The 23,400-nt window shown below is 37.0% G+C and overlaps 1 protein-coding gene across 2 annotated transcripts in view; it reads right to left on the reverse strand.

Moving 5' to 3' along the window:
- Window positions 1–22,404, reverse strand: part of st18 (ST18 C2H2C-type zinc finger transcription factor) — a 28,043-nt gene extending 5,639 nt beyond the window's left edge. Inside the window, exons 1-14 of one of the 2 annotated variants that reach the window (XM_041993667.1) lie at window positions 21,962–22,404; window positions 15,917–16,032; window positions 12,728–12,779; window positions 11,918–11,948; window positions 11,553–11,740; window positions 7,106–7,819; window positions 6,283–6,417; window positions 5,378–5,468; window positions 5,190–5,282; window positions 4,465–4,676; window positions 4,005–4,204; window positions 1,834–2,079; window positions 718–830; window positions 69–131 (exon numbers count right to left, since the gene is read on the reverse strand). In XM_041993667.1, coding sequence (XP_041849601.1) covers window positions 69–131; window positions 718–830; window positions 1,834–2,079; window positions 4,005–4,204; window positions 4,465–4,676; window positions 5,190–5,282; window positions 5,378–5,468; window positions 6,283–6,417; window positions 7,106–7,819; window positions 11,553–11,740; window positions 11,918–11,948; window positions 12,728–12,779 — 2,138 coding nt within the window. In that variant the 5' untranslated portion in view covers window positions 15,917–16,032; window positions 21,962–22,404. The remainder of the gene's footprint in view (window positions 1–68; window positions 132–717; window positions 831–1,833; window positions 2,080–4,004; window positions 4,205–4,464; window positions 4,677–5,189; window positions 5,283–5,377; window positions 5,469–6,282; window positions 6,418–7,105; window positions 7,820–11,552; window positions 11,741–11,917; window positions 11,949–12,727; window positions 12,780–15,916; window positions 16,033–21,961) is intronic. The other variant, XM_041993666.1, reaches the window with a different exon arrangement.
- Between the last annotated feature and the right edge of the window lie 996 nt (window positions 22,405–23,400).

Genomic DNA, 23,400 nt, shown 5'->3' on the forward strand with positions numbered 1-23,400 from the left:
TAAGCACAGTTTCCCTTGTCTGTATATCTTCTAGCTGGTGCTAATGAGAGTGTAATTAATTACAGTACCTCCGATGTGATGCATAATTCCCCGTCACGTGGCCGCTGCCGTCACAGCCTGGGGTCGGACAGCTGCATGGGAACACAAAGCATTTAATATGCAGATTACTCTACTTCCCACAGACTTTGCCAAGCTTGTACTGAACCTTTCTTTTTACACTGAGAACCTTTTCATGGGCATTAAAGAGAAACAAGAGTTAGTACAGCAGGAAGTTTAGTAAAAATTTATTATTACGTTCAGTTTAATAATTTCTCTGAGCGCCACTGAGGAGATCTGAGGAGTAGGGGTGGGGGGGCTGTTCTGCAGAAACTACAGGATCCTACTTTGCTTGTGAGGAGATCCAGCCGAGCATGCACTCTAACTACAAGAGTCAAGAGTTGTGTTAAGCTTGTACAGGACATACAGGGAGAAAACTCACTTTTAAATTGAAACAATTCTTCTCCATATGAACCTGCAGACATACCAGTTACAATCATATGTGACACAAGGAGTCTCATTTGTGTGCTTTGACCCACTTAAATCAATCTGCTCTATGGTTAAAAATTGCAGTTTTTGTTATTAATACTGACCATCTGCCAACTAAAAGGGAAGATCAGATTACACATATTTGACTGAGTAAAGATTCTGCAAGATGTTTCACTGCTTAACCCCACATACCTCAAAAGCTCTTTCTTTGAATCTCGTAGTAGCAGCTTGGCTTTAGGGCTTAACATACTGCCATCTCCTTGAAAGTGTTGGTCCTCCAAGGAGACCTGATCATAATCCTCCTGCTGAGAAAGACAACAAAACATTGCTTCAACTGTCCTAAATGTCAAAACTCACTCTTCAATGACCTAAAAGTGAATAATTAATTAAATCCCCATGTAATACTCTTAAAACATTTGCTTGGGTTAGAGTGCAAGGCAGAGAGATTACATGTACGAATACTCCTACTGATGTAAACCATACATCCATTTAAAGTCTCACTTAATCCTCAAAGTGTTTATGATGTACAGCCATGAGGTAAAGATTTCTTTCTCTTTTTTTAACAGACAAGCTTGTGTAGTTATCAGATGTTGTGTATGATTTTAAAAGAAGGGCAATGTGATCATTCCTAAGATCTACTACAAATAAGAGCCACCTGTGAAGCAAAAGGAACCTTTAGAGCCCAGATCACAGTTCATGCAGACCCCCTAGGCAACAATGCAGAGAACAGATTAGTATTCATCCTCAGTGCAAGTATGTTTAATGCATTTTATAGATTAACTGATCTGACTTGAGTTGCTACTTGGTCTTTAAAAATGTCACCATAAATGTTCTTACAAGCACTATGTGTCAGTCAGTTGGTAGATTATGACACGTGCCTGTTTTTACTAACAGACTCAACGCTAACACTGAGAAGCAAGGTCATTATGTTTGTGTTTTAGAAATGAGATGGAGAAATTTACTATGTTTTTAAGAAATTTTAAGCATTGTTTTTTAACCTACTTTAACTAGATTAACAACAAATGTAACTAAGTTATGTTTTATAGACTAAATCTGATAACATTAGCTGCAAAAAGTAGACAAATAAACACTATTTGCTTGTTTGTTTTTATCTATATATTTTATTTTTTTCTTGATTGCTGTGAGTAAAGGGCTACAACATAAAAATGAGTGTTGCTACAAGTCACACACACACACACATATATATATATATATGTGTGTGTGTGTTGTCCTATATATTCTCCTCCACCATTCATATCCTGTTTTGAATACAGTGTCAGCTGTTGTGATTTATTTATTTATTTTTACCTCTTTGTCCTGTAAAATGTGTGCTTTGCTGAAGTTGATGGGGATGGGACTCTCCCAGCTGTCTCTCTCACTCAGCGGCTGGTAGAAAGCGGGGCTGATGAGCATGCTCCCACCTTTGGCCAGAGTGGACTCAGGAGGAGACATCAAGTCTTCTGGGGGTGTCTTGATCTGGACTTTTCCATTCTCCTTGCACTTCTTCATACTCAAGTCCAGGGTGCCATTTTCATCCACCTCTATGAGCATGTCCTACAAACAAAAAAGTTAAGTCATGTATATGTGTAACATGCTGTAGGAGAAAATAAAAAACAGTCTTTCTGCAATGAGTGTTAAATTGTTACAACAAGGATAAAAATTCAAGGAATTTTCCAATTACACTCACAGGAATGTAAATAAGACAGTAAGATGCCTTATTAATATGACAGCAGCGATATGGTAAACTTGAACCCGGTAACACTTTTTTTGTAAACATGACAAGTGACTTGAAACACAGAGCAAACAAATAATGTATTTAAATAATGCATACAGTGGTTATCTCACACCAGACAAAGTACCAAACTAAGCCAGCGTTAATTCTGCTGAACACAAAAAAAAAAATAATCACTGGTGTGTAGTTTTTCTGTGACAGCTGTGTCATCTGTTTTCTAGGACACACAACTAAGATGGCAGCTGGAGGGGGAAGGGGTGGCGATGATTTTAGGTCATCATTATTATAGCAAAAAATTAAAAAGCTTAATGTGGCATAAGTTTCCCTGTTGACAGATGTGTTTGTCGTTTTTGTGCTGAAACGCAGTAGCATGGTGACTTATGGCTGTTTTAGAGTATTAAAAGTTGTACCTCATTAGATCCTGAAATCCTTTCCCATAAATGAAACCAATTACTCAATCCATATGTTTCATTAAACCCTATACATCATTACTATGTATTCTGTTTTTTGTAACAAAGGGAGGCCTATCAATTAATTAAAGAGATCATTTTCATGAGCATTGAATGTGGCTGTCCAGTTTAATTATCCTGCAATGTGATGATGATGGGTATATAATGGAAATGACAACAATGTAAAACTGAAGAATGTGCCAGACTTTTAAAAAAATCTATTTATTGTGATATAATGTCAGCTGCAACTAAACACAAAAAACTCAGGATATAGCTGTTTTTTATATTATTGAGTAATTAATAACCAAATCAAAGCCCCTGACATTATAAATAAACTTATTTCCAAGCTTTAAAGGCCAATGTTTGAGTTATTTTCATATGTGATATTTCATTGGGTAATATATTTATGCATATAAGTTAAAGCCTCCGACAACATATAACACTCTAAATATGGCCCCTTTTTTACATGAAAGCTGTTCTTTAATTTGTATGTCTATCCAAGACAACTAAGCTGTAAATGAGAACAGATGATTAACTTGCTAACACTGTTTTATTCATTCAGTGGGCTGGTACCTGGTACAGGGCCACATTCTCAGTTCAACAAGCTGGGAGACAAGGATCTGTGCTGTGTAGGTGTGGAAACCTTGAATCATCTACAGTGCAGTGTGCATGTATGTAACCCACAGAATGTGATCAATATTAATCATGAAGTTAGTTGGGGAAAGAAAAAGAAGTTGAATACATTGCCATGTTGGACATAAAAGTGGATGGGATTTTGGCTCTGCACATATTTCCATAAAGAGTTCGGATTTTGTGTGAATTAAACTTTTGATATGTTAACTCCTTTAACTGGTTGGTTTAATCCATTAGGATGCTTTTAAAGACAATCTTGTGTAGACACACAGCCTATGCTGGATCACATAACTAAACAAAATATCCTCTGCCATCTGCAGCAGGCAAGATGAATTTTCAAACAACAGTTCATGTATTTTACATGCCAGCTGATGTCGAAACAAAATACAATCCCACATGTTTCATCGAAAAAAAAAAAAAAAAAAAATGGGGGGGCGAGTAGTTGTAATTGGGAAAGAAGGCATATTCTATTTTGTTCTTTTGTTGTGATTACAAAAATTTTCATTTGTGTACATTAAAGCTGTATGAAAAGGAGACCTATGTTTAAATGCCTCCAGTGCTGAGCTCTCTTTGCCAAATCCCATCTTTTGATGTCTTCTATTTTTATCATTGTTCTTTTAAAATGACCACGTTAAATCTATTTTCAAGAAGCCTAATTTGATTACCTTTGTAGAGGTTGCCAAAGGCCGACCAGCAACAGACTCCATGTTCTTCCGGTAACGAGTAGAGAGGTTAAGGATGGCAGCTGTAGCTGCTGCAGCCTGGAGACCATCTTCCTTTTTAAATTGACTCAGTGGGCTATGCTGACCAGAGGCGGGCAGACGGCCACCCGGAGCACCAATGAAGCCAGGATACTGCTGAGGTGCTAAAAAGCAAACAATTAGCAGACCATTTTAGTTACTTGAGTGCCAGGCGTTTAACTCAAAAAAAAAAAAAGAGGTTGAAATTTGTGGGTTTAAGTTTAAACGGCCTTCAGATTTTTTGTGCCAGTGAACAAAAATTCTGAAAGCCATCCTAAAAACTACAGTTTATCACAGTAAGTGATATGTGTGTTAAATGGTACAAACTATAAACCACTTTTTTTTTTCTTTTTTGTTTTTTTGCATCAGAATGTGTGAAACTTACAATCAGGAGGATAATGGGATGTTTCCTGATCCTGGCTGGTCCCCAGCAGTGGCTGTTTGCCGAAGACCTGTGCATCAAAGCTTGCGTAATCAAAGCGAATTCTGCTGTACTTGTCCATATCTTTTGAGAGGCTAGTTTGCAGGGCTGCTACTGGATGAGAGAGTCTGTAGTTCAGATGGTTCATTTCAAACTTCTTTATCAAGCCAATGGGCCTAAAAGCAAGAAAATAAATAACATATTATATACTGTGCAAGAACTTGTGAGAAAGGTCCACAAAAGTGAATGAAAAACAGTGAAATTTGGACATTGTGTTTAAACATTGAAGGATGCCAGTGCTTTTATAGATAGAGTCTGGGACTTGATGTGTGTTGTAGATCCACAGCCAGGTTGCCAGACTAATTAATATAGTAGGAATGGGCATCCTGCCCATGATATATCCACAGGGAACAAAGAGTTCTGCTCTTTTATCATCTCTAATAGAGGAATTCACAGGACCAGTAACCATTGCTTATGTCTGTTTGGAGAGCTTAAATTAGACTGTGTTCAGCTGGGATCAATGAATGAAAATATTCCATTTGGACTCCTCAATCATTTTTCTCACTTTTTTGCGTAACCTCAGCTGCAAGTTTGCATCTTCGCTCCACTGCAGAGCTGGACTGCAGTTATTTTGTCTGCACATGACTACATCAAGAGCAGTGAAAAAACTTTGTTATCAGGCGTTATACCTGGGTGAACGGTCAGGTGTTTGTCTGCTCTTCAGGCTCTCGTCCTGAGGTTTGGAGACTTTCACTGCAGCGGCGATGGGGCAGCCTGAGAGACTGGTTGGGGAGGAAACAGAACACATTAGGCTAATACTATAACTCATTTATAAACAGTATGTAGGTTTTCTAATGGTTTATTTGTTGGGATGTACCTCCGGTGGGTGCTACGGTTGCTGTTGACATGTCCCCTTCCTGTGCACCCGGGTGTAGGGCACTTTAATACGTTCTCATGCATGGCCAGAACTGAGGGGATGACAAGGAACAGACAGAAAACTTAAGTCTAGATAAGCGACGAAAGACGATTTTCAAAACAATCCAACATGCAAGACAAATCAAGCTTAAAGAATTGGATGGTAAAAAATATATATACAGTACATTTTTGAAATGGGAGATACTTCTTTTCTATGTGTTAAATGATTATTTAAATAACTAGTACATTAGAGAAAAGCTGTAATGTGGCTGAAATGTAAATAGCTTAGTGCAAGCAGAAGCGAAACAAGACAGCTGATTATTTTCTTCAAAACAAATGCGTTGTTAAAGGTCCGCTCTGTATCCTTAGAAACTTCTTTTCTGTACATATCCAATTAGTTTGTAGGAGTTGTCTATTTATTTTTGAATACGCCGTTTGCAAGCCCTTTGATTTGCAAATACTGCCTCCAGACTAAGAGCATGTGCTTTTTTGAAAAAGTTAATTACTTTTTCTGTTCCTTTTGTAACATTACTGTTTAATGTTGAATGTTTGTTGAGTTATACTGAAATGACTTAACAATCGCCAATGTAGGGAGAAAAAAAAAGAATTCAATATTCAAACATTACAACATATTACGGGGAAAAGAAAGAAAAGAAAATCCTTTAAGTTTATTTGAAAAGTTTCTTACACATCATAAACTGAACTAAATGTATAAGCAGGGCTTTTTTGTCTTTGTGCTCATGCTAAGAGGATTTCAATTACTGTGGTTGATTGTAAATTGTAAAACTGACAGTTTTGTGTCTATAAATCATTTACTATGGTGTGTGTGTGTGTGTGTGTGTACACAGAGCTGTTTCTGTGACATACTCTCAGGGGGAACTCGGATTTTGTGAGGGCACCCAGACAAACTTCTGTGATGTGGGTACAGGCCAGTCACGTGACCAGTGCCATCACAGCCAGGAGTTGGACATTTTATATCTTTTTTATCAGTCCGTGGAGAATCTGTCAAGAAAATAACAGAAGATTTTCCAATAAATTAAATTACATAAAAAAGCCACCCCCCACTCAGTATCTTGAAGTGTAGAAAAAGTGCTAAATATGTAATTATATCATATATAACATATATATATAAGAATTTGTACTGGCCTGAAAATACTGTACACAGGTCAACAAATTGAAATATGATGCAAAGCCAGTTACTTTTTTTACGACATGCATCTATTAATCTGTCATTTTAGTTAAGGATGCAGTTAAACACAGAGCATTCACTTCTTAATGCCCATCCATCGAAAGATTACATCTAGGATTAAACATTTATCTGCAGTCATTTGAAGAATCAGAGGGAAACATGAGAGGTACTTTAGGAGGATTTAAGACTTATGGTCATGGTTAAATATCCAGTTGATTCCTATCAAAATCCAATATTCTGAGTAGCACCAATTCCATCAAAAAATGTTGTTCTTCCTTATTTTAGTATGTTTATTTATTACTTCACTTGTTGCCAAAATGTTTTTAGTCCTTAAGAGGATTTCCACCCTCTGATTCCCGCACCCCCCCTGCATATGCTTCTTTTATTCTTTTCAATGTTTTGAGCACCCAATCTTCTAAATCACAAGCAGTCCATTTGATTTAGACTGGTGAATGTACATGTGTTTTTCTTTAGATCCAGCAATTTCTTTTACGTTAATACCTTTCCCTCCATTGTAGTTAAGTCTACTGTCCATGTCCATAATCCTATGGTGCCTTCTCTCACTGGTCATCTGCTCCATGAGGAACCGGTCCATCTCTCTGTAGGCATTGTGCAGGACCTGTCTCTGCTCTGTCTGCAGAGCGATTGCCTGCTCCAACAGGCTCAGGTTCACTCTCCCTCGACTCATCTCAAGGCCTCTCTCGTTGAGGCCCAGAGCCCAGCTGTCTAGCCGAGGTGGCCTCTCTACCTCTGCCTCCCCCTCGCTGTCATCCTCAGTGGGGAGCAGCCTGTACCTTAAAGCTTCAGCTTGAAAAATACTTGCTCTTCCCATTGCACCACTTAATTCTGGGAGAGGCTCTTCTCTGCCATGGCTGTTCCTAAAAGAAAGGTCTTCAGATGCTCTGGAAGGACTGCAGTTTGAGCTGTTCCCCTTGGCAGACAGAGACAGAGGTTCCCACTCAGTTTCCCTCATGTCTCCGTATGGACTCTGTGGTGATGATGCACCACTCATCCTGTCCTGACTTCGGTCGTCTTCTTCATTGTTAAAAAGTTCATCATCATCCTCTGTCATCAGAGGTTCAGATGTGTCCGGCTCACACTGAGGCGAGCTATTAGACGTAACTTCAGACCATCCAAGTGAACTGCTGGACTTTGCTGTACCATCAGGGCAGCCGCTTTTGGAAGCCATTCCATTGACTGCCTTAAAGTTTCCATCTAAAACAACAAGACAGAACTTATTATTGTGTGTGCTCAAGTCTTCAACATAACAAACTTGTTCTGTTTTGCCCTTGTGTCACATATGATAAGAATTGTATGTCCTTGGTAATCTGCAAATCCTTTAAAGGTTTTATATTTCATGCTACTTCACTATGAATAATATCTTGAGAAAAACATGTTTTTAAAGCCGTCTAGAGGATTTATAGGAAAACATGTTGCATTGGAAATGATCAGCAACAATCATAAGGCTGCAAGATCTTCATACAATTCCACCATATTTTAGAAAACATATATAAACCTTCCTTCTGCAAGTTTAACATGAAATCTACAGATGAGGAGCACAATTGCTTCCCACTTAGTTGTTGTCTCCATTTGGAGCAACAACCCAGTTTAGATTTAGAGATAGATTATAAACGGATTTGCTGTGCACTGGGCACAAAACATCAGTATTTTTTTTAATATATTAGTTATGTGTGTTTATAACTGCAAGCTGAACAGAAACATCTTGTCATCTGACAATCCTGATTTTAAAAACACACATTGATGCTTATAGGAATGTGAGGAAAATTCCTGAAAACACAGATGGAGAGAAATCACAAACATGGAGATAAAAGAGGGAAATCTCTGCAACATGTTGTGCATGTGTGGAGGGGGTGTGAGGGAGCTGGTTTAGAAGGAACCAGCCATACAATTCGTTTAAGAAAACTGAATGTTTCTAAGAATTTAACAGAATATTTAGTGAAGAAGGTCTAAAAAAATATTGAAAAATGCAGTTATTTCAATTTAGATTTTATTAGTTTTAAAAGTTACCTATGTTGCTGTAGTGAAAATCAAAATGAAAATCCTATTAAGAATTAATCAGATTGAAACTTGAAATCAATTATTATTATTATTATTATTTGCTGAAATGTTGAAATGATAGCATCATGTCTGTGATTTATTTGGAACGACAGATGAGCTGCTGGTCCAAACCTTTACACTGTTCCTTTTTTTTAGATGTCATTGAATGCCCGTATGGATGTGATAAGTAGTGAACATACTGAGCGTTTTAAGATTTTATTTTTTTGCTCTACTTTTTTATGGATCCTGGTGGGCTGGATACTTTAGCATATAACTGATATATTATCATATCATTTGAGTGTAAGAATATTAAGTGTATACATATGCATAATGAACATTATGTTAGTTAGAGGTTTAAACAATAAGAAAGCTTTTCCTATATATATATATATATATATATATATATACATATATACATATATATATCATAATTATGTTTAAGGTATTTTCAAATCTTTTGGTGGGTCTGGCAAAATGCTTTGATTGCTGGCTTTTTTTTTTTTTTTTTTTTTTTTTTAATGCTAATGGAAATCTGCATTCGTTTCTCTTGAATTTTAAAGGAATTCTAAATAATCCTTTTTCTCAAGCTTATTTTACTAAGTGTTCTCAATAATTCAATTTGCATTAAACCCCAGCCCCTTCATCTTTTATAATAAATCCCAGTTATATGTACAGAATGCCAGAAGATTGTGGGAAGCCTTTACATTTTAACAGTGGGTTAGGGTTATCCCTCAGAATGCATCTAAAACAACACTTTATTAACACCACCAATCATATTAAGTTATGGTCCGTGATTAACAATGGAAATCTGTCATCTGGCTTGATTCAGCAAAATCTCTTTTGATCCTCCAAAACCAGTCAAACTTATGCTCTATTAAAGCTCTTTGGGCTGTGAGGGTTTAGACTTTCACTAGGATGGACTGGGGGTCTATATCCACGTAAGTAGCTAGACATTAGAGCCCAAAAGTAGGATTCAATAGATTGAGAAGATAGATAAAGATGGATTGTGTAAATCAGATCATACAGTACAGATGACGATGAGGATATAGAATTACCAGAAAGCTGTGACTTATTAATGGAAGCAATGCAAAAAAAAAAATGTAATCCTTTCAAAAGGGGCTTTAAAATCACAGGCATTATGTTCTGCTCATGAAACAAAACTATTTTTTAATATATAGGGTTTTGTGTATTAAGTTTAAGGAGTTTGGTATACTTGATTTCTTTTATATTTTATTCACTTACTTGTATGTTTTAATATGTCACTATTCCCTTCTGTAGAAAAAGAATAAAAATAAAAATGAGGCATCTAAAGGCAAACCTTGCTGAATGAAGAATTAAAGCCAGTTAAACGTATTTACATCTATGAGTGAAGCAACAAGGGTTTTTGTTTTTCATCCAGATGGACTCCCATGCCTGACACAGCCGCATACAGGCAGACAAGCACACACACACACACACAAATACATACAAACAGAAGTGCAACGGGGGAAAAAAAATGAAAGCGATGGAGGAAAAAAACTTGGATCCCTCTGGTGGTTTGTGTGTTGGAACAGGTGAACAGTTTGTACTCCAGAATAGCCATTACCAGCACTCTGCAGCAGGGCTGCAGTTGGCTGGAGTTGAACGCACCGTGGCTCAACCAAACAAGAGGCTTATTTTTCTCCCTTTTTGTTAAAATGCAGATATGACCAGCTTCATGTTAGAAAAATTCTTCCTGCCTCCAGTCCACAATTTTTTATTTTTACACAGAAAATAACAGCACAACAGCAACATATATTCATAATATGTTTGTAAATGTTTATATTTATATGATATATTTTGTACATTTTAAAATATTGGCTGATTTTTGCTTGATTTTAAAGCAACTCTTTTAAAACAACTCTACTAAATAACAGGTTTAAATGGGAGGAAAAAAATATGGCAGTCAATTAACGATAAAAAGAAAAACTGTCTGAACTATGGATAACAAAAAGAAAACCTGATGATACACAGTGAACTTAGATAATTGTAATGTAATATGAACCCAGGAAACAAATAAATTCCATTTCCAATGAATCCACACAATTCGGTCAGCTACTCTCCTGGTCCATTTAACTACACACGTGTGTACTATAATGAGCTGTAGACATTATGCCTAATTATGTATTAGACTGTGTTAGAGGGCCTAACAAAAGCTTTTGAAAGGGACAATTACGTTTGTTGCTTAGTTACATCGTTAAAAATATACCAAATCAGAGCAGATTATAGTGGATGAGAATGCACATGTACACCACGAGCATTGTTGCCAAAATGCACAAAAATCAGTTCATTAGAAGAAAAACAGAAAACATTTTTGTTTGTGTAAAGACTGTGTCACAAGTGAAAATACAACCAATTTTAAGCTGTAGTTGATAAACTGCTCCTGTAACCTATTAAATATAATAATAAAAATAATAAAAATAATAATAAAACCCAGCAAAGTCATGGAGAAAACTCATTTGTTTTTCACAATAGGCAACTTCAGTAGCATTTGATATAAATGACTGAAGGAAGTTTAATTTAAATCAAAGTGAACTGATGCACTCCTCTGTTCAGGTTTTCATTATATGGATTCAATGTGTCTGGAGTGGCTATTGAATGAGGACAGAAGAGGGGTCTGAAATCTGGCCTCATCAAAAGAGGGTAAAACCACGCCAAAAATATCATGGCAGATCAGCCGTCAAACTTCAATTTGTGGATGTGAGACACAACTAATATGGACCCAGCAGTGTAGTCTTTCACTTCCACTGCACAATGACTGCGTCTGCTGGCTGATGGCAGAGGGAGGGAAATATGAATGCAACAGATGGGATTTTAAAATTCAGCGTCAATTGTTCATCAAAACAGACAAAACAACAGGACATCTGTTTACCTGCTGGAGTGTCAATGTTCCTCAGCTCTTCTTTGTCCTGTGGCAGTGCCAGGTCCTCGCTTTCCTCTTCACATGCCTTGCTGGGGCTGTAGTGGCGGGGCTTCATCAGCAGGGACTTTCTCTTATTGACAGGGGCACCCTGCACCCCTTCCTGAGCACTCCTCTTCCTTGCAACGCAGCCATATGTGCTGAACAAAAAGTAAAGTAGGGTCAAGGTAGGCCTCTGGTTGCACATTTAAAGACCCAACCACAAAAATTCAAGTCTTTCTTTCATGTGTTATAAATTTAAAACCCTCTTTGTGAATCTCATGTAAAATCTGGGAGGTATGAGGATAGAAATATATCTTTACTTAATAAAATCCTACCTGTGTGTCTCAGTGATGCATTCTGCCAGCCCTGCGAAACAAAGAAAAAGATATAATGTTTACATTTCCACCATAGTGGCACAGCATCTGTCCACATATTCTTCATCAAAGGTTCATGGCCATTCACTGTTTTTGGGCTGTTGTTAATGAAATTTTACAATGCCCTGTGCATATTTGTTTTGTAGATAATGTTTAGGGATTATATAACCTGGGCCTTTTACCATAGATTTTACAGTACCACTGTATCAGTATAATCAGCAGAAGGGTGTAGAAGTGGACTCTTCATTGATCTGAAAAGCTTCTCATTCAGTCTGCTCATTCTCTGGAAATGTAAAAGTAGCTCATCCTTTGACAGCATTGACAACATGATCTAAAAGGGTAAATCAATTTTCCCAGAAGCCTGCATAAATCTCATTCACAAGTTCTACCACTACTTCCCTGAAGCACAACCTGTAATAATACTGTTTTTTATGAATTTCCACACATGTAGTAATAGCTCCAGCATCAGCAGGAAGGCTTTAGAGGCCCTGAATACTTGCATAATGACACATTCAGTTTAGAGGTTTTCAATCACACAATATATGCACACTCCTTAACTAATTTGAACCAGTGTACCAATTTAATGAAGTTATTCCCCTCTGAATAATGAAATGGCGGTGCAGTGCTCTTCAGACTGGTAAGATAATACATAAAATTGACAGTTATAAAGTTGGATTGTTGAACTGATACCCCTAACCCATGGTGATAAGTGGAATGTGTGTGTGTAGATGCATGTGTGTGTAGCAAGCTAAAATTGAAATTGGTACTTACCTGTGCTACCATTACATGTTTTCAAGGTTTGCTCCTCACCTTCAGAATCCATCTGTAAGTAAAGCATCAGATGTGCAGATAAGATACTGAAAGACAGATTGAAATTAAATCAAATTTATCTTATTGACTTGTTTATTTGAAATTTTGTAAATTTATTTTAAAGGCTTTAGCATTTAGTAGATTATTATAGAGTTTCGCCTGGTGATCTAGAAGTCACCCAGAGCCATTCGGCCTTAAAAAATATTTTTGTGTACAACATTACAAAGAGCTTCTAAAACATGAGTAATATGTAAACACATAAAGTATAATGTTAGGGGAAAAAGTTTCAAAGGCATGTGAAAATATAATGACACCAAATAATGACATTTAAGTACAGATAGCACCACACAGTGTGTGTTTAGACAAAAATAGTTGCTAAAATCCATCCACTCTCACTGGCTGTTGCTTTTGGATCCCAAATAAAACCTATTAAACATAATTATTCCAGGCTGATGGTGGCGTATAGTGGTCACAGGCCAGTGAAATCTGTGAGTCATAGGATATGCTGTTACTTTTCCCTGGTAATGGGAAACATGACTCCTCTCTCTCGTTTGCTGTTGTGATTGAAGGCACTGACCTGTCATACATTTATAATAGGGGAGCAGGTGTGGCAGTGATGGACCTTAATTTCCTTTAATAAACCTTTTATGTGCCACACTCTTAATGCCACGCCGGGCCCTCAGAGGTCCTGCTCATAATAGGTTCATTACTTTTGATTACTACAGCCTATTGAGACAAACAACTCCCAAACACTATAGATTACATTCTGTAAAAATGAATGTACCTCATTAGTTTGTAACACTTTTTCTCATAGACATGCTTCAACTGTTTAAATTTGTTTGTCTGAAGGTAAAATGTTGCTTTTACATCACACAGATTATAACATGTACATTAATCAAAGATCAAATGATGTTATCAGCGTATGAAAATATCACCATCGACTCATAATATAACCAGATTTTTCTTTATGTGACATTTTAAAAATTTCACTCGGTTTTATTTAATTTAACTTGTTATATTTTTCGTAATCTCTCATTTTCTAGGTAGCCAACAATAATGTGTCTATAATAATAATAACATGAAGCTTTAACTCTAACACTAACAATAAATATTAGAAATTACATTTCTACATGAATTGTTTGAATAAATGTAAAAGTTTTAATTACTTATTAATTTGTCACTAATCTCGTCAAGAACATAAACTTATGTTTTGATATTTTTTATGAATGATGCGTAGCTGGAGGATCTGTCATTGTTTTTGTTTTGCTACTGTTATTTACATTTGCAGGGCTGACTACCGTGCAGAAGTAGATTACGTTGATGTGACTCACAAATGACCAAATCAGAACAAGAGTAGTTTAAATGATAAAACCAAATTAATTTCTCATGTAAGCTATGAGAATTTTACATTCAAATAATATAGATAGGCGTTGCACAGCTCAGCTTTGCCTATCTTTTGTCTTCTTATTAAAAAAATAAGAGCTTTTTCTTTTCTTCTTACATTCACATATTCTTGCATTACTTTTAAAATAAATTATATTTATTTATTTATTTTCATATGATTGTTTTACTAATCTGTTTTTGTCCATCTTTGGCTGGTAAACACAACTGTTTACCAGACACCCCAGTTTTATTTCTTCAGTTTGTATATAGTCCAATACCTTTTCATGTAGTAAAAAAATGATTAATTTGGTTGGGGTTAAGGCTTTTTACATGCTTGGGTGGTCTGTTTTTATTGATTTATTTTCCCCCATTTATTTCTGCTGTGAACCAGAAACAGTTTCACTTACAGACACTTTTATTTGTAAAACCTTCCCTTATCATGCACTGCTTTAAAATGAAATCACACCTTTACTTCTGTTGCATGGTTAGCAGTGATTTTAATTGAGTAGTAATAATGAAACAAGGAAAGTCTTGGTATATATTTGTGTTGCTCCAACAGGTACTGAGTGTTTACAAAAGCAGAACAAACTTGTGTAATCAGGGTCAGATGAGCGCTTTTGTTTGACACATTCACAAAACAATTCTTTATTTGCCTTTTTTTTTAAAATCAAAGCTCTTTTGATCAATGTGTTATACATTTAACACAGTCCGTGTAGTGCAGGAAGGTAAAATAATAACAATGTTTTACTTCAACCTTCCATATTTGCCATGAATAAGCATTTATTGTACACAAATGTAATCAGTTTATATACCTCAGCAACTGTCTCTCCGTCTGTGGGCACCCACGAGGAGAGGCTGGGATTGATCACAAATAATATTTGTAGTGTGGTAGATGCTTACCAGTAGAAATCATCAAACCTAAAATTATTGGCATTGGTGTTGTGAAACTATTTTTGAGAAAATGCTCTAAAAGCAATAAACTTCAGAGATAGTTTTTTCTTCTGCTGTTGCTTGTTAAACTGGCTAGTTTTGCTAAATTATATATATTTTTTGTGTAACAGTAATCAAAGTCATCATCTAAATCTTGTTTATTTGGCTTATTTCTCTAAACCTTAACATGATACACAACCACTATCAACAATGTTTAAGACAGCAGTTTGTACTCAGTTGAATGTCGCAGCTCATTGTGACCAGAGAGCATTAGCCAAAGCATCTGGCCCCATGTAGCTTAAATATATATTAAAATTTCACTGTTTTCTATTGGTTCTTATTAAATAGTTTTTAATTTGGAAATTCACAATTTACACTCTTGGATTTTAAGCATGTTAAAGAGGAGTAGCTATGCGTTTGTGTTTTTTCTCTCTTTTTTTTCCCTTTTTAGTATTTTTTTTTCTTCTTCTTTCTTCTTCTGATGATTAAAAGGGTAAATATCTCAAAACTTTCAAACTTTTATCGGGTGCAAATCCAGTTGAAACAATATTTCAATTGAAGCCGTCATCACTTTCCAAAAAGCAGATTCAGCAATACCTTTAAAAGAGTGTTATCTGCCTGCCACCCACAGCTCTGCATAAGTAAAAAACAATCTCAGTTTGTGGTCACTGTGGTCAAAAGAGCACAGACTCTCCACCACTTACAGAAGCACGCTACTTATTTAAACTCTGTTACACAATCCTTTATACCTTTTCCCTCTCAAGCAAAACTTATTTTTTCTATTTTATATTTAAAATTTCAGCTGCGTCTGTGCCATCTCTGCAACAGATTATTTACCTTTAAACGCAGTTTTCTGGGAGCTCTGTAGAATAAAATGCCAGATCCAGACTGTTCACTCCGGCTGATGCTTTCACGGTTCTTATCTCTCAGAAAGTGATCATGTAATTCATTATCTGTAACACAGAAAAGACACAGAAGGGTAAAATTTCAACTTATATCATGAAACTTCTTTAAATAATAGAAAAGTTCAATCTCTAAAGCAGTTTTTTTTTTAAATCTGAAATATTTCCTTTATTGGATCTGTACACACAGTAAGAAAGAGGTGGAATAACCATATTAATATCTAACATGGAATAAGGAACATGATGCAAATTGATTGCTTGACAGAGATCAAATTGCTTGCTTCTAATTAATACAAAATATCCAAGAGGGAAAACAAGCATGAACACAATGAGTACATTAAGCCTCTTCACTTCACAGATCTTATTATGGAATTATTTATTTCTGTTTGCTCTGAGAAACATATACACACACATACGTGCACACACACACACACACACACACACACACACACACACACACACACACACACACACACACACACACGCATCTTCTTAATTATAACTCACAGAGCGTTTCCCCAGAAAAACAAAACTGGGGAGAAAAGAAGGGGCGGCTTGGGGGGTTGGGGGTGAAGGGTGGGGTGGGGGTATTCACTCAGTTTCATTAGCATATGAAAAAAGACTTAGCCTACTACTATTCGGGCCGGTTCGTCATCTGCTGAATCATATTTATACCCCCCAACACTCACACACACACACACACACACACACACATACACACAGGCCCCAACATAAATAATGCCTCTCAGAGGCCTGTTTCCCTGCGAATAGGGCAGATTTCTCTAGGGGGAAAGGAGGCAGCCTGATGCTGAGAGTCTATGAGATTTTATATCTGTTAATCTGGCTGCTAACTGTCCTTGAGCCCAACCCATTCCCCCCTAACCCCATCTGCTAGCATTCCCACCACAGAGGAGAGAATGGGCTGTGACTGGAGATGCAAAAAGAGAGAGACCTTCCCAGTCCAGCAATCATGAATAACCATTGCCTTGCCCCATTATCAGAGAGCCTGGATCCAAGCTGAGATGGTGGAGAGCAAATGTGTGTAAAACACCCAACGTTCCTGACATTACTCTAACCACGCTCTCACATTTTGTTGTGAGTGATGCTATTATTATTATTTTCATATAATGCCTTATTAATACGCTGCAGCTGCTGTGGATATTCATCACTGACCTTGAATCTTTGTGTCCCCCTGTTCCCAGCTTATCCGTGCACTTGGGACGCTCTCATATAATTAACACAGACATTATTGTGATGGAGTGAAAAACTCTGCACTGATACCTCATCTTGAAACCAATAAAGCAGGCCAGAGTAGCAAAGTAAGATTCTGGAGACCATAAAATTAATTACATTATTTACATTTCCTTTAGATAGGGGGTACAGGCGAGAAGATAGAAGCAAATGAGATTACACAAAATAAGATTTCAAAATGTCAGTGCTGCACTCTCAACCAACCAACTGTTATGATTAGATTACTCTTTTAATATAATTACTGTCTAAGGCTGTGTGTGGAAACAATGCATACATAAAAAACAGGGGCCATGTATTAACTGATTCCCATCCTTTTCGCTGTGAGTCTTTTTCTCTTAACCTTTCTTCAACAGTATCATTTTGAATTATAGGGAACGGATGGGTGCTCTGTGCAAGGTCACTGTCTGGTGTATATACTCACCCCCTCCCCTCTCTCCTTGTTTTTGTTTCCTCTTCCAGAAGCACACTGAGTGAAGGGTTAAAACTGGAATGGATTTAATTATGGAATGAATGGAATTATAATGCGCCTGCAGCAAGTTTTCCTCCTTATTTATTAAAGCAGCTGATGGGCCAGGTTTGATGAGCCACTTCTGGCATAATTGAGTCATCACACAAAGAGGGTTCCTCGCATTCAGAGTGGTTTTATCAGCAGCAAACAGACCTGATTACTGGCAATTACACTCTGATCTAGGGGAAGGAGAAAAAAAGGGTAAATGTGCGGGGTAACTTTTGTGTTTATAGTTTACCCCGGGAATAATTTTCACATTAATTTTACATGCTAAGTGTTTTCTGTTTATGTATAATAAAGAGCAAACGGCAGGAGATGGGACCTTTTACTTTCATATTTCCTTGTAATGAAGGTCTATAAGGATATATTTAACTGATCACAATTCATATTTACCCCATAGGAGGTTTGGAGCATGTGTGGAGAGTGAGCTCAACATACAGTCTGTTTAGTTGAAGCTGAAAGGTGAGCTAACAGCAATATACCTGCTTGGAAAGCGCTCACAACTATTTTGTGGAAAGCGGAAAATAAGTGATTGCTTTTGCAGTTTTTCATTGAGATGCAAATGGATTCATGGAGAGTAAATTAAGCCTTGGTCAGAGACTGAAATCAACTTTTGTTCAGAGTATTTAGATAAACAACTTTTCTTTCTCTCTCAATGTGTGTGTTTTTCATCTTTTTCTTTTTTTTTCTTTTTTTTTTTTGTTTTATTTTTTTCTAACCACGAAGCTATCAAACATCCTGTCCCTAAAAAAGCAGCTTGACCAGCAGCAACTAAAATAAATAAATAAAAATGGAGGGTAAAGGACTAAAAGAAAAAAAAAGTCTAAGAAATATAAAGGATCTCAAAAGTTTTTTTTCGTCAACTGTTCTCATAGTAAAATGTATAGTTTATAACAAGCTTAACTGAAAGATTTCTATATATTTTCTGTGAATAATTATATCTTCTTTTAAATACAGAAAAAACTGTATCTTAATAAAAAAAAATAAAAAAAAGATTCTGCCAACATTTTATAAGCTTTCCTCTGTGTAATAGAGGTTTCTGGATTCATGCAGACACAGGCAAAATCTTGAAGTCAACTGCGATTTCAGAGATAACAGCCTCACAGCTACCCTGACGGCCAAGCAAAGTGTTTGTGCCTTTTGCCAAAGAGTACTTTTACAGAGAAGCGTATTGGCATCTTATCACTTCTCCAAGACAGAGATGCTTCAATAAAGAAACGCAGCTCACAGAATTCTTAACAGACAATTAGGAGCCTGGCTAGCCACTATCGCTTCAATGATTTGTTATGATGGCATAACTACAGGGGAAACTTGTTATTGGACGCAGTTAGCAAGAGTCCCATGAAAGAGTCAGATGGTGACACCTTTGCCGAGGTGATTTATGAATCTTGTAATCGCTTTCCAAAGTCACCCCAAAGCCTTCCCTCTAAATTGAGTTCATCTGGAGCCGGACCACACAGAGGCACCAAGTCCAGATTGTTTCTTCTGACATCAAAGAGTCAATTTCTGTTTTTTGACCACATTTCTGGTGCTTTTAGTCTCCTCATCTTATGAAAGGAGACTAGATGATATGCTATTTTATTTGTGAATTTCAATCCAATTAAGAACACCAAAATATTGAGACAAATAAAATTTGTATCCTTTCACTGCACCATCCATCAATAGCATAATAAATGAAGGAGCAGACAATTCATCCATTGGCAAGACTCCAGCTTTCCAAGCCACTCTTATATTAGCCTGAATCTTTGAATTCTATCATGAACATGGTTTTTCAAACCTTTCTAATTTAGGGACAGGTGTTTGGGGAAAAAGAAGTTCCAGCCCTTGTGCGACAATGAGCAGAGTAATCCTGCTCATTGTTCCTGCCCGAGGTGCCCCTTTTATGGAGGAGGTTGCATGAATGCTACCAGGTGGTCTGCCATTTGAAGAAACGTAGTAACCGTTCCAGCTAATCCCCCATCACAAAAGGCAGGTCTCTAGTGCTCTGGGGCTCTCCAGGGCAAAGGGAAAAGTTTACCTCAAACACACAGTGTCTGAAAGGAGTCAGGGACTCGAGCAGTGATTCCTAATCAGATTGCGCTGAAGTGAACAGCTCGCATGGCAGCTGTAGTTTTCCCAGGGTTAATTACCTTTCACTGCTCTCTCTAAATGAGTCAGCTGTTCCTGTCATTAAACAACTCCACTCTATCTCTGCTCCTCTGTCCTCCTCACACATGTGCACATGTGCACACGGCTGTGCACGATCACACACACTAACCCTTATGCATAAAGAGATGCACCATTCACCCATTAGTTTGAATGTGATGGGAATGTTGATCAAAGACTTTGACAACATAATTTATTTGGATATTATTTTGACTTTGATCGATTTACTTATCAGTCAGTGGAAAACAAATGGAGGTAGCTGTTTTTTTTTTTCTTCTTTCTGATTTTTATGCATACAGAAGGCAATAGTCCCAATGCACCTCCCCTTCCCTGTTACAGAAGAATAATACCAATCTGTCAAGGTCTTATTCTAAACAGCTCCTTTAGTACTAATTAAGCACATATAGGAAGAAAACATGTTCACATTTGTGCACACGCAAACATGAGCATACGTACATACACAAAAACATGTGGATGTACATACATGCAGTCCAGCTCTGATATAGTTATGCTGTCATCAAGTCTGGACAATCTGTCTGCTTACTGAGCTCAGTGGCTCAGGATGTTGGGGGAGTTTTAAGTGATTTTTGCCACTGTATGGTAAAATCCCTTGGCCACCTGGATTACAAACTCTAGTCCTTTAACTCATGCCAGTATAAATCCGTGTTAACTCGGATTTACCTCTGGCATATGAATTCTCAATCTGCGTAAGCTTTGTTTGGAATGAGTTGAACATAAGTATTTCATGTGGTAAGGATGCCCAATGGTGAATTCCTATTTCTGTGAAACATGTGGCGGGAGATAGTTTGGGACCAAATCAGTTATCAGAACAACTTTAAAAGCCTGAAGCAGCGTTTTATTACAAATGAGAGGTGACACCACTACAGCCACTCACATCCAGGTGGGAAGTGTGCAACATTGCGCTGTGAAATCCACGTAACCATGGTGACTGATATAAACTCAAAAGGCGGTCAAGACTTTGATCAGATTCCTTACACCAAGATTTTGTATTGCTTATTGTCAGACAAACATTATTTGCTCAGCTGTTCAAACACAAGTCCTGGTCTGTTACCAAAACGATCATGATAAAATAAAATATGGCATGAGCAGCCTGGAGGATCTAAATTAAGTATTATCCAATCTCTCACACTCGTGCGCACATACACACGCATACACACTTCTGGGATAGAAGAGTTAAGCCAGACTATTTTGTACTTAAAAGGTTAGTGGGGCTGTTTTGTGAGTTTGATCCATGCTTGCCAAATCAGCAGATGGTCCATGAATATGATTATATGCATCAATAAAAGGAGTAATCTTTGACAAAATGTAAATTTGACTTAAGTCCAGGGTTTAATATACACCATGGACTTTAACCCACTTTCCAGCTTGACAGTAAAGCTTGATAAGCTAATGCACTTGAAATTTGTACAGCAATATTTACTGTTCTACTATTCCGAAGAGAACAAAAAGTAGTCAGAGAAAAGGTAAAAGATACTTGCTGTGTTTTAAAAAATCTGCTGGTAAATTATGATGCAACATCTTTTCACTTTTAAGTGAGGAATTAAGTAGTTTATCAGTCACTTGCAACTGAGCCTTAGTGCTTAACAAGATGCTTCCTTCATCCTTTCTCTGTTACACTTTACATATGAATGATTTTTAATTAAACATTTGGAAAGAACTGAATGAATCCTTACTCAATAATCAACAATAAACTAAAAAAAAAGACTACAACTCACCATTAACAAATAAAAAAAAACAAAGATAATTAACCGGTATTGTTTTCTGAACAAAAACAAGTCACAGTTGTGATACAAACTCTCAGAAAGTTAAAATCAGACAGAAGGTTTTAGAAGCCATTTAGAAGTTAACAGTGATAAAGCAAAATGTGTTGATCTTACTCTAAGTATCATAAAACAGCATCACTGTTATTGACCCGGCCATGAATCTACTTATCTGAGCCTGAGGCTTACATAGCACAGCACATCCCTGCACAGACAAACAGAATCACTTGTCTCCTACGTCTAAATGCTCTCACGTTAACATGTCCGACAGGGCAGAATTGCAAGCTCGACTTACCGTGCCCCTTTTAGCCTTTGTTTTCCATCTCTCGGGGACATCGGGGGAGGAGATGGAGCAGAAGGATACAGAGGTGGGGTACAGGGTATTCCACAGTCTCCCTACTCTAAGAGCATGTTTGGTTGGAGTGTATGTGTGTGTGTGTGTGACTGTGTGTATGAAGGGACACTGTGATATTCCCCCGAAACGCTAAGCTTTTGTTTTGTTTTTTTTTTTTGTTTTTTTTTTAGCCTTTGTGTCATTCACTTAACAACCAATCTCATTAGCTGCTGGGCTACAATGGGCTGAATTATTTTCTGTGTAAATACACCACATTGTGATCTTCAAGGTAAGATCTCTGAAGGTCTTCTTAATGACATAAAAGATAGTCACCCCTAGAAATAAGGAGAAGAAACTACCACTACTAAAAAGAATGACATAAAGCAGTCATGAAGAGTGATTTATATACCCTGAGGATCTATAGTGAAGATAATGTTAATGTGTAATGATATGACCAGTTAAAATAACATGGTGATAAACATGTGTAGCCTTGATAAGACATAGAAAGAATAGATGGATGATGAAGTCCCAGTCCAATATAGCTTTTTTTTTTAAAAAAAAAAAAAAAAAAAAGGCTTTTTGGAATAAATTATTTGACAATAAGTAATTGAATAAAACTAGATTTGTGAAATTGTTTACAGATTTTTGACAAAACTTCCATTGCCGCGCTCATTGGTGCAGAACCATGAATGCCTGCAAAATGTAACTATTGTAAGTACTTGAAGTCATGACAGCTGTCTATAAGCATTGGGGACATGTCTATTGGCCAACTTGACCCTTGTTAGAAAACAAAACAAATACAAAAAGAGAATACTGCAGCCTGGGACTGCCGAGCCGGGTCACTGGAGATTTTCCAGACAAACGCCGCACAGGGGAGGGGAGGGGAGGGGAGGAAGAATAAAAAGGACAGGCTCAGAATCTCATTTTAACAGACCGCACACAATCTGGGCTCCCACAGAACTATCTCTGCCTGACCGCTTTCTATTTATCCCTTATCAGTGTTTACCAACCGCTAGTTTTCTTTCATTCACACTGTGAGGCAGTTCTCTTACTATCAGTCAACAGCTGACACCGTGGAACAGCCTCAAAGGCAAGAGGAAGGGATCAAAACTAAACCAAAGCTGTTTAAACAATACAACAGAGGAAATAAATTCATAAATCCTAATTCTTCCCAACCCACAAGGGTATAAGCAGATCCTTTATAGTTAGGCCAACAAACAAAACCACAGCCAATGAGGTACATTACAGTCAAGGTAAATTCTGAAATATATTTAGAATAAAGAAAGGCAGAAAAAAAATCCCATGTAATATTAATTGGGAACATTTCATAGTCTTGCCCTGTCAAGCAAATATACATATTCACTAAAAGGATTTTTCTGCTGTCTTTTATGATCTTTTCA

Source organism: Melanotaenia boesemani, chromosome 8 (assembly GCF_017639745.1).
Source record: "Melanotaenia boesemani isolate fMelBoe1 chromosome 8, fMelBoe1.pri, whole genome shotgun sequence".
Lineage (NCBI taxonomy): Eukaryota > Metazoa > Chordata > Actinopteri > Atheriniformes > Melanotaeniidae > Melanotaenia > Melanotaenia boesemani.